The sequence below is a fragment of the Pyrgilauda ruficollis genome, unplaced genomic scaffold (assembly GCF_017590135.1).
Source record: "Pyrgilauda ruficollis isolate IOZ18807 unplaced genomic scaffold, ASM1759013v1 scaffold165, whole genome shotgun sequence".
In the NCBI taxonomy this organism is placed as follows: domain Eukaryota; kingdom Metazoa; phylum Chordata; class Aves; order Passeriformes; family Passeridae; genus Pyrgilauda; species Pyrgilauda ruficollis.
The window spans coordinates 1421649-1433638 of NW_024515320.1; the positions used below are offsets into that span (position 1 = coordinate 1421649).

At 55.4% G+C, this 11990-nt stretch overlaps 1 protein-coding gene across 1 annotated transcript in view; it reads right to left on the reverse strand.

Moving 5' to 3' along the window:
* Positions 1–485: 485 nt before the first annotated feature.
* Positions 486–11990, reverse strand: part of ALDH4A1 (aldehyde dehydrogenase 4 family member A1) — an 18186-nt gene continuing 6681 nt past the window's right edge. The window contains exons 9-15 of the mRNA XM_041463394.1: positions 10915–10988; positions 9717–9913; positions 9377–9424; positions 8552–8704; positions 3953–4074; positions 2916–3154; positions 486–496 (exon numbers count right to left, since the gene is read on the reverse strand). Coding sequence (XP_041319328.1) covers positions 486–496; positions 2916–3154; positions 3953–4074; positions 8552–8704; positions 9377–9424; positions 9717–9913; positions 10915–10988 — 844 coding nt within the window. The remainder of the gene's footprint in view (positions 497–2915; positions 3155–3952; positions 4075–8551; positions 8705–9376; positions 9425–9716; positions 9914–10914; positions 10989–11990) is intronic.

Here is an 11990-nt window from a genome sequence, read left to right on the forward strand (position 1 = left end):
TCCCCTCCCTGCTGGGGTTTGGGGTTCTCCCCTCCCTGCCAGGGTTTGGGGCAGGGCTGGGCTCCCTCGTGCCCCCTCAGCAGGCTGTACCCAGATTTGGAGTAGCAGCCATGAGGACGAGGGGGATGGTTAAAGCTGAAAGGGAGCAGGGTGGGATGGGATTTTGGGCAGGAATTGTTCCCTGGGAGGGTGGGCAGCCCTGGCACAGGTGCCCAGAGCAGCTGTGGCTGCCCCTGGATCCCTGGCAGTGCCCAAGGCCAGGCTGGACAGGGTTTGGAGCAGCCTGGGACAGGGGAAGGTGTCCCTACCCATGGCAGGGGTGGCACTGGATGGGATCTGAGGTCCCTTCCCACCCAAACCATCCCGGGATTCTGAACGAGGCCCCTCCTTTGCCTGCCTCTCTCCCCAAGCAGGGGAACCCCATTTCAGCAGAAAATGTAAAGTTGGGTTGGTTTTATTGAAAGGTCCCCAGTGCCGAGCCACCCTCACTCTTTATCTGACAGCAACCCGGAGAAATCACTCATAAATCAACGCAAAGAGGCTTGAAAATTAATTTATTGCACGTTTTTCCAGCTGAGCCAGGATGCAGAGGAGCTCCAGCCACTCCTGCATGCCCTGCACAGGGGCAGTGCCACCACTGCCCCCAACAGCCAGGGCTCACCTGCCAGGGCTGCAGCCCTGCAAACGCTGTTAATTGAGCAGCTAATTGAGCAGCAATTAATCCTAGGGGTTAGAAACAAACCCATCTGTGATTAGAGCTGAGCTGGAAGAGCAGGGCCGTGTGCTCCAGATCCCTTCTCCCACTCACACTGCAGCTCCCACCCCGAGCCCTGGCTGGGGGAGAGCCCAGAGTCAGGCCTGGTTTAACAACTCCTCATTTAAGGCCTGGTTTATCTCCTGGTTTAAGGCCTGGTTTAATCTTAAGTCCCGATTTTACTCCTGATTTAATTTTAACTCCTGGCTTAACACCTGGTTTATCTCCTAGTTTAAGGCCTCTTTAATTTTAACTCCTGGTTTAAGGCCTGATTTATTTCCTGGTTTAAGGCCTGGTTTAATTTTAACTCCTGGTTTAAGGCCTGGTCTTGGCAGCTGGCGGAGCCCTGGGGCTGGGCTCGGGTGGGACAGTGGCTCCCACGGTGGGAGGGCTGCAGCCCCTGCAGCTCCCACAGCCCCTGCCCCTCTCGGGGGGTGCAGGGAGGGTCCCCCCCAGGCAGCTGGAGCAGGACATTCCCTGATCCCCCAGATCCCAGCAGCTCCCCCAGTCCTGCCAGGGCACACACAGGGATGGGAGCAGCAGGGCCAGCCTGGCCTCGGCCCCAGAGGCAAAGCCAGGGCACAAAGGGGGGGCTGCTGCTGCCCTGGCCCAGCCTGAGCCCAGGGTCTGAGGGATGGGATGGGGCTGGGATGGGGTTGGGAATGAGGATGGGATAAGGCACTGGGGCTCATTCCAGGCAGCACCAGAGCTTCCCTCTCCTGGCCCCAGGCTCCTGCCCAGCCTGGTGAGGGGGCTCAGGCTGGGGACAAAGCCCAGCTCAGGGGACAGAACCAGCCTGGCTGCCCTGCACATCCAGGGATTTGGGCTGCTGGGGACAGGGAGGGACATGGCTTGGTACAGGTGGCAGGGACAGATCTCAGCCCCAGGGAGAGGGAACCGCCCTGGGCATGGGAGAACCGGGAGGAAAAGGGAGCCGGGTCCAGCTGTGCCTCTGCAGCCATCCCTTAATTAATAACTGACCTAATTAAGCATGCGCACACAGAATCACTGAGGTTGGAAAAGACCTTTAAAGCCATCAAATCCAACCACTGCCACACCATCATGTCCCCAAGTGCCACACGAGCGAGGACACCACGAGGAGCTCTGAGCTTTACCATTGAACAATGCTTTTTTTTTTTTTTTTTTTTTTTTTTTTTTTTTTTTTAATTACCCCCCGGGGGGGGGGGGTGGGACAAGAGGGGGAGGGACACAGGGCACAGGAGGGACATGGAGGGATGGGAGGGACACCGAAGGACAGGAGGTACAGGAGGGACAAGGAAGGATGGGAGGGACACAGGGGACAAGGAGGGACATGGAAGGACAAGGAGGACAGGAGGGACATGGAAGATGAGAGGGACACAGGACACAAGGAATGGGAGAGACATGGAGGGACATGGAGGGATGGGAAGGACACAGAGGACGGGAGGGACACAGGGGACACAGTAGGATGGGAGGGACGCAGAACAAGGGGCACAAAGCACAGGAGGGATACAGAGAAATGGGAGGGACATGGAGAGATGGGAAGGACACAGAGGGACACAGAGGACATGGAGGGATGGGAGGGACACTGACACAGAGGATGGGGATATGGAGGGACATGGAGGATGGGCACAGGAGGGACACAGAAGGATGGGAGGGACACAGGGGACAAGGAGGGACACGGAAGACAAGGAGGACAGAAGGGACACAGAGACAGGAGGGACATGGAAGGACAAGGAGGATGGGAGGGACACAGGGGACAAGGAGGGACATGGAAGGACAAGGAGGACAGGAGGGACATGGAAGATGAGAGGGACACAGGACACAAGGAATGGGAGAGACATGGAGGGACATGGAGGGATGGGAAGGACACAGAGGACGGGAGGGACACAGGGGACACAAGGGATGGGAAGGAGAGGAGGAACATGCAGGGATGGGGACAAGGAGGGACAGGAGGGACACAGGAGGATGAGGACATGGAGGGACAGGAGGGATGCACAGGGACAGAAGGGATACAGAGAAATATGGAGGACGGGAAGGACATGGAGGGATGGGAGGGACACAGGACAGGGACATGGAGCACAGGAGGCACAGGAGGGACATGGAAGGACATGGAGGATGGCAGGGACAGGAGAGACACAGAGGACAGAAGGGACACGGAGAGACACAGAAGGATGGGGACAAGGAAGGACATGGAGGGACACAGAGCACAGGAGGGACACGGAAGGACAAGGAGGATGGGAGGGACAGGAGGGACACAGAGGGGAGCTGGGCAGGGCCTGGCCAGCAGCCCTGCTGTCACCTGAGATGCGGGAGCCCCCGAAGGGCTGCTGGGCCACCACGGCCCCCGTGGATTTGTCGTTGATGTAGAAGTTGCCAGCGGAGTGGCGCAGCAGCCTCAGGGACTCCTCGATGACAGCCCTGGGCAGGGACAGGGACAGCCTGAGCACAGCCCAGGGCTGCAGAGCCACCTGACTGGGCAAAGAGGGGCTTGGGTCCCCTCCAGGGGAGTCTGTGTCCCTTCCAGAGGGGTTTGTGTCCCCTCCAGAGGGGTTTGTGTCCCCTCCAGAGGGGTCTGTGCTCCCTCCAGAGGGGTTTGGGTCCCCTCATGTTCAGTTCCAGGCCTCAGGGGTTTCACACACACACAGCCACTGCATTTTTGCTGCTTTGGGGTTTTTTTTCCAGTTCCTTTCTCTGTTTGCATTTCATGGTGATAAAATGAAGGTCGTTATCACTCATTATCCGTGGAAATGTGGCTGCCCCATCCCTGGCAGTGTCCCAGGCCAGGCTGGACAGGGCTGGGAGCACCCTGGGACAGCGGGAGGTGGCCATGGATCAGCTCTAAGGTCCCTCCAGCCCAAACCAGCCCACAATTCTGTGACAATTTTGGGTCATTCTCTCTGAGGTTACACCACTCTTTGCCCTCCCCCTGCTGAGTGGGCTGGGGGATCACCCCCCACGTGCTCCAAACATTCCTTTGGGATAATTCCTCACTGAAAAAAAGCTTTTTTGAGCTAAGAAACCCAAAAAAACTAACTGAGCTAAACTTCCAAACCATCCCTTTCCTTCCTCAGAGGAGGAGCAGCAGAAGCAGCACCAGCGTGGTGGGAAACGCTCTTGGAAGGAAGGAAGGAAGAAGGAAGATCCGTGGCTCAGTCCCGATGGGAAAAGCACCCCCAGCTGCTTTTTGGGGGAATTTTAGGGAGTTTTGGGACTCACTTATCCTGGGCGAAGATCGCCCCCGTGAGGCCGTAGGGGGTGGTGGTGTCGATGAGCTCCAGCACCTCCCGGTAGCGATGCTCGGGGTACACGAACACCGTCAGGATGGGCCCGAAGATCTCCTGGGCAGGAGCAAACACCACAGACCGTCAGGACTGACCCCAAAAAACTCATACACCCCGTCAGGATGGGCCCCAAAACCCACACACCCTGTCAGGATGGGCCCCAAAATCTCCTGGGCAGGCAGGAAACACCACAAACTGTCAGGACTGGCCCCAAAAGACCCAAACACGTCATCAGGATGGGCCCCAAAATCTCCTGGTCATGCAGAAAGTACCAAAAACTGTCAGGATCCACCCAAAAAACCCATACAAACCATCAGGATTTGCCCCAGAAAACCCTCACACACTGTCAGGATGGGCCCAAAAATCTCCTGGGAATGCAGGAAACACCACAAAACATCAGGATCAGCCTCAAAAACCCACAGACTCCATAAGGATGGGCCCCAAAACCCACACACCCTGTCAGGATGGGCCCCAAAATCTCCTGGGGACGCAGAAAGTACCAAAAATCGTCAGGATCCACCCCATAAAACCCAGCAGGATTGGCCCCAAAAACCCCCACACACTGTCAGGATGGGCCCCAAAATCTCCTGGGAATACAGAAAGTACCAAAAAGCATCAGGATCCACCCCAAAAAAACCCATACAAACTGTCAGGATGAGCCTGCAATCTCCTGGGAATGCAGAAAATTAACTCAAACCATGAGGATCAGCCCCAAAAACCCACACACCCTGTCAGGATGGGCCCTAAAACCCATACACCCCATCAGGATGGGCCCCAAAATCTCCTGGTCATGCAGAAAGTACCAAAAACTGTCAGGATCCGCCCCAAAAAACTCATACAAACCATCAGGATGAGGCTGAAATCGCCTGGGAATGCAGAAAGTACCAAAAACCATCAGGATCCACCCCAAAAAACCCATACAAACTGTCAGGATGAGCCTGCAATCTCCTGGGAATGCAGAAAATTAACTCAAACCATGAGGATCAGCCCCAAAAAACCCCCAGACCCCATCAGGATGGGCCTGAAAATCTCCTGGGGAAGCAGGAAACACCACAAACCACCAGAACTGACCCCAAAGAACCCATACACCCTGTCAGGATGGGTCCCAAAATCTCCTGGAGCCCAAAGCATGACACAAGCCATCAGGATCGACCCCAAAAAGCAACACACGCTGTCAGGATGGGCCCAAAAAATCTCATGGGGATGCAGGAAGCACCACAAACCATCAGGACAGGCCCCAAAAATCCACACACTCCATAAGGATCAGCCCAAAAATTTCTTAGGAGTTCAAAAAATCCCACAGACTGTCAGGATCAGCCCCAAAAACCATCACACACCATCAGGACTGGCTCCAAAAATCTCCTGGAGCCCAAAGAATGACAGAAACTGTCAGGATCGACCCCAAAAAAACCCATACAAACCATCAGGATTGGCCTGAACATCTCCTGGGCAGGCAGAAACACCACAAACTATCAGGAGCAGCCCCAAAAAACCATACAGACCATCAGGATGGGCCCCAAAACCTCCTGGGGATGCAGAAAGTACCACAAACTGTCAGGATCTGCCCAAAAACCCATAAAAACCATCAGGATCGGCCCCAAAATCTACATACCTTGTCAGAATCTGGCCAAAAATCTCCTGGAGTCTAGAAATTACCACAAACTATCAGGATCAGCCCCAAAAAAACCACACAAACCATGAGGATTGGCCCCAAAAACTCACACACCCCAGCAGGATCAACCCCAAAACCCCACACACCCCATCAGGATCGGCCCCAAAAAACCCATCAGGATTGGCCCCAAAATCTGCTGGAGCTCAGAAAGTACCAAAAACCATCAGGATCAGCCCCAAAATCTCCTGGGAGCCCAAAGAATGACACAAACTGTCAGGATTGACCCCAAAAAACCCATACAAACCATGAGGATTGGCCCCAAAATCTACTGGGAATGCAGAAAATACCACAAAACATCAGGACCAGCCCCAAAAACCCATAAAAACCTTGAGGATCAGCCCAGAAAAACCCACATCCCCCATCAGGATCAGCCCCAAAGAACGACACACACACCATGAGAACCAGCCCCAAAACCTCCTGCACAGCCCAAAGACCAACACACACTGTGAGGATTGGCCCAAAAATCACCTGTGAGCCCAAAGAACAACACAAACCATCAGGATCAGCCCCAAAAAATAACAAACCCTGTGAGGATCGGCCCAAAATTCTCCTGTGCAGCTCAAAAACCATCACACACCGTGAGGACCAGCCCTAAAAACCCCACACACCCCATCAGGATCAGCCCCAAAATCTCCTGGGAGCCCAAAGAACGACACAAACTGTCAGGATCGACCCCAAAAAACCCACACACACCATGAAGATCAACCCCAAAAAGCCGACACAAACTGTCAGGACTGACCCCAAAAAAACCCACACCCCCCATTAGGATCAGCCCCAAAATCCCCTGGGAGCCCAGAAAGTACCACAAACCCAAAATCTCCATCAGGATTGACCCCAAAAAAACAATACAAACCATCAGGATGGGCCCAAAAACCACAAAAACTGTCAGGATTGGCCCCAAAACCAGAATCTGGCCAAAAATCTACTGGAGCCTAGAAAGTACCACAAACCATCAGGATCAGCCCCAAAAAACCCACACAATCCATCAGGATCGGCCCCAAAATCTCCTGAAAGCCCAGAAAGTACCACAAATTGTCAGGATCAACCCAAAAAACCCCACACACGCCACCAGGATCGGCCCAAAAAATCCACACAATCCATCAGGATCGGCCCCAGAATCGCCTGGAGCCCAAAGAATGACACAAATGAGGAGGATCAGCCGACACAAACTGTCAGGATCGACCCCAAAAAACCCACACACACCATGAAGATCAACCCCAAAAAGCCAACACAAACTGTCAGGACTGACCCCAAAAAAACCCACACCCCCCATTAGGATCAGCCCCAAAATCCCCTGGGAGCCCAGAAAGTACCACAAACCCAAAATCTCCATCAGGATTGCCCCCAAAAAACCAATACAAACCATCAGGATGGGCCCAAAAACCATAAAAACTGTCAGGATTGGCCCCAAAACCAGAATCTGGCCAAAAATCTACTGGAGCCTAGAAAGTACCACAAACCATCAGGATCAGCCCCAAAAAACCCACACAATCCATCAGGATCGGCCCCAGAATCTCCTGGAGCCCAAAGAATGACACAAATGAGGAGGATCAGCCCCAAAAACCATCACACACAGTCAGGATCACCCCAAAAAACAGCACACCCCAACATTTCCCTTACAGCCCAAAAATCTCCTGTGCAGCCCAAAGAACAACGCATCCCACGAGGATCAGCCCCAAAATCAACACACCCCGTCAGCACTGCCCCAAAAACTGCCTGTGAACCCAAGGAATGACACAAACCATGAGGATCAGCCTCAAAAAATAACAAAACCTGTGAGGATTGGCTCCAAAATCCCCTTGGAGCCCAAAAATACAATGAAGAGCAGGCCCAAAATCTCCTGTGCAGTGTAAATAACACATCCCATGGGGCAAATCCCATGAGGATCGGCCCCAAAAACCAACACACCCCGTCAGGATTGGCCCCAAAATCTTCTGTGAGCCCAAAAAGCAACACACAGAGTGAGGACGGTCCCAAAAAATTCCAGTGAGCCCAAAGAACCCCACACACCATGAGGATCGCCCCAAAAATATCAAAATTCATCACAATCACCCCAGAAATCTCCTGTGAGCCCAAAAACCAGCACAGACCACGAGGATCAGCCCAAAAATCTTCTGTGAGCCCAAAAACTACACACCCTGTGAGGATCAAGCCCAAACTCTCCCAGAGTGGCCCCAAAATCTTCCAAAATCTCAGCCCAAAGCCCAGGATCAGCCCAGGAACCAGCCTGATCCCAGTGCAGGAACCCATTCCTGTGGAACCCTCCCCAGAGCTGGGATTTGGGGTGGGAACCCACCCCTCCCTCATGATGGGGTCCCACAGGGATTTGGGATGGGGTCCCCCACCTCCCTCATGATGGGGTCCGCGCCAGAATTTGGGGTGGGGATCACCCCACACCTCTTTCATGATGGGGTCCCACAGGGATCTGGGATGGGATCCCCCACCAGCCTCATAATGGGATCCCACAGAGATTTGGGATGGGGTCCCACAGGGATTTGGGATTGGTTCCCAGGTTGCCCCATAGGGATGGGGTCCCCCCACACCTCCCTCATGATGGGGTCCCAGGGTGTCCCACAGGGATTTGGGATGGGGTCCCACAGGGATCCCTGCAGGGGTTTGGGGTGGGGTCCCAGGGGTCCCTTAGGGATTTGGGGTGGGGTCCCCACCCACCTCTCTCATGATGGGATCCTGGAGGTCCCTGCAGGGGTTTGGGATGGGGTCCCACAGGGATTTGGGGTGGGGTCCCGGGGGTCCCTGCAGGACAGGGATCCCTGCAGGGGTTTGGGGTGGGGTCCCAGGGGTCCCTTAGGGATTTGGGGTGGGGTCCCGGGGGTCCCTGCAGGGGTTGAGGTCCCCACCCACCTCTCTCATGATGGGGTCCCGGGGGTCCCTGCTCTCCACGATGCAGGGCTCCACGAAGTAGCCCACGCTGTCGTCGCAGCCGCCGCCCGCCAGCACCGTCAGGTTTGGGGAGCTGTGGGCGTGCTGCAGCCACCCCTTGATCCTGGCAAAGGACTGGGGACACAGGGGGACAGGAAATCAGTCTGGGGTTTGGGGGCTGGGGGCTCAAAAGGGGGGTTTGGGGTCTGGAAGAAGGTTTGGGTTAGGAGTGACAGGAAATGAGAGGGTCTGGCAGTCTGGGGGTCTGGAAGGGGGGTTTAGGGTTTTAAAAGGAGGGGTTCGGGTCAGGGATGACAAGAAAAGAGGGGGTTTGGGGGGTCTGCAAGGAGGTTTGGGGGTTTAAAAGAGCATTTGAGGGTGTGGAAGGGGGTTTGGGGGTCTGCAAGGAGGTTTGGGGGTTTAAAAGGGCATTTGGGGGTGTGGAAGGTGGTTTGGAGGTGTGGAAGGGGGTTTGGGGGTCTGAAAAGGGGGTCTGGGATGACAGGGAATGAGTGGGTTGGGGGGGTCTGGAAGGAAGTTTGGGGGTTTAAAAGGAGGTTTAAGGGTCTGAAAGGAGCTTTGGGGGTCTGGGTCACTCCTCTCAGGACATGCTGGTCTCAGTCCCGGCTCAGGAGGAGGAGGGGGAGCAGGGGATGCACACAAAACTCTCACTGCCAGGACAAGCTTCTGAGAGAAATTCCTGAATTTTCACAAGCAGGGCACACAACGCTCAGCTGCCAGGCAGCTCCAGCTGATCCCTGTCCCCACCCGAGCAGCAAACCCAGCCCGGGGCTGCTCTGCGCTCACCTTGTCATCGATCACGGCCGAGAAGAACGTCCCAAAGTCCTGGGTGGGCTGCGGGAGGCAGAAAGGAGGGGATGAGAGCATGCCCTGCACCCCAGAGATCCCTCAGGACCAGGGGCAGCTGCAAGTCCCCCAAAACCCCTTCCCCGTGTCCCGGGAGCTCCGGTTCTCCGGGAAGAGCCGGCCCAGCCCTGCCCGCAGAGCGGCTACAAGTTAATTTCTAATCAGGGCCAGGAGCGGGGGGCGGTGGGGGGGGAATTAGCAGCCAGTTCCCGCAGCCCCTAATCCCATCAGCCTCCCGCTGAGCCGCAAAGCCCTTCAGCAGCCCGGCAGCTCGGCTCACATCTCCCACTTTGATCTTCCCGTGCTCCTCCAGCAGCTTCTCTTTGATGTGGGGCCAGAGCGCGGCCGGCGCGTAGAGCCGGGAGCAGGCGGAGCATTTCTGCCCGCCGAACTCGAAGGCCGAGCGCAGGGTCCCGTTCACGGCGCTGCCCACGTCCGCAGAGCTGTGCACCACGTGGAAGTTCTTCCCTCCGCACTCTGGGAAACGGGAAAGGCCACGGGAGGAGCTGCCAAGGTGGGGCAGGTCCTGGAATGTGCCTGGGGCTCTCCCCGCCCGGGTGGGGTTACAGGGGAACTGATGTTTAATATATATGTTTATAAATAATGATATATATAAATATATATACACACACATATTTTATATACCCAAAATGATGTTAATATATAATGTAATAAAATATATTATCTATAAAATATATTATCTATAAAATATATTTTGTATTTTCCATGTATTTGTAACCCTACAGTTCTTTAGTGTAGAACTCCGAACTCCACACGCAGTGGCAGCTGCTGTTCTCCCGTTTTGGGCAGACACAGCAATTCCTCTCCAGGCCTGGCAATCAAGGACACTCACTGCCTCAGGCCTCGAAAGACTGAACAATAGTGAGCAGGGGGAGCAAACTTGGGGTAAATGACTTCATTACCTGAAGCTGGAATTGGAGGATTAACCCCCCATATATGCAAAAGGACCAAAGTTATAAAAGTGTGAAAGCCTGTGACCCGTGGTTCATTTTTGGGTGCAGCCCCTGGGGGGCTTTGTCTGCCTGAGATGTACCTGAAGGCCCTTCAGTAAATACACCCACGTTTTATTCCCTTAATTTGGTCTGGCCTATGTTTTAGGGTAGCCCCATAAGGCATCGGTGCCCCAAGAATTCTGAGTGTAATTTTGTCTGGCTCTGGTTTTAGGCAGCCCCAAAAGGCATCAGGACAGGGAGAGCCGTGACCCCAGGGGCACAACCCTGGAGCAGGTGGATAAATCCATGCAAAAGGGACCAACCTCAATTCCCAACCTTTGGGACCCCAAACTTTGGAGTCCAACCAGTCCACCCTAAAATCGCACCCCCACAGCTCTGAATATCCAGGGATCTCCTGCACCCTCTGCCCTCAGGGATGGGAATGCTGCCCCTCTCCTCCCCAGGCACAGGAGGAGCTGCCCCCCTGGCCCCTGAATCCCCAGAAAGGGCCGGGGGGGCCGGTACCTCCGGCCAGGCGCGGGAAGTTGCGGTAGCGCTCCAGGTTCTCCGAGACCTGCTTCCAGAGCCGCCTGAAGGTCCTGGAAGGGGAGGGAGGAGCTGCTCAGGGCTCTGCACACAGGGAAAGGCACAGGGGGTGATGGGAAACCCCCTAAAAAAAGATGGGAACCCCCCCCAAAAAGAGGGATGCCCTGATGGGAAATCTCTGAAAAGAAAGGGATGCTCCGATGGGAAAGCCTCCAAAAAAAGGGATGGGAAATCCCCCAAAAAGAGGGAGGGGAAATCTCCCACAAAGAGGGATGCCCTGATGGGAAACCCTTCAAAAAAGGGATGCCCTGATGGGAAATGCCATAAAAAAGAAGGATGGGAACCGCCCCCACCCCAAAAAAAGGGATGCCTCGATGGGAAATCCCCCAAAAATGGGATGGCCTGCACAGGGAAGTGGGACTGGGAGCACAGGTATTAAAGAAAGGCCCCACAACAGCTCCATGGCTTTAGAGATAAACTGTTGCAGGGAAAGGCACGGAGTGAGCATCCAGAAGTTTCTGCTCCTCCCCTTTTCCCCCTTCCCTTCAGGCCTGGCTGTGAAAACAATAAAAATGGAAATGGCCTCGCAGCAGGAGGCTCAGCCACCAACACGAGCTGTGAACTCCCCACCTGAACTCCCCTGCTCACTCGAGCGTGGCCTGGCCTGGGGAGGGGTCCCAGGGTCTGACAGCCCCTGCAGGGACCCCCCAGCACCTCTGACACCCCAGGGGACACAGCCAGAGCCCAGGGGACAAACCAAACCCTCCCAGGGTGCAAACCCACCCAAAGCACCCCTGGGAGTGTCACTGCTACTCCGGCTGTTCCTGTGCCCGGAGCTCAGCCCCAGAGCTAAAACCACTCTCCCCCAGCACCCAAACCCGGCTCAGCCCGTTTGTCACCGCTTTTAACCCCCAATTTCGATGTCACCGTGCAACCACATCCTGCCAGCTGCAGCAGCCCTTCCCAGCGCCCAGGAGCCCCCAGCCCCTCCCTGACCTCCCCCTGTCCCCAGCCCCTCCCTGCCCTCCCCCTGTCCCCAGCCCCTCCCTGTCCTC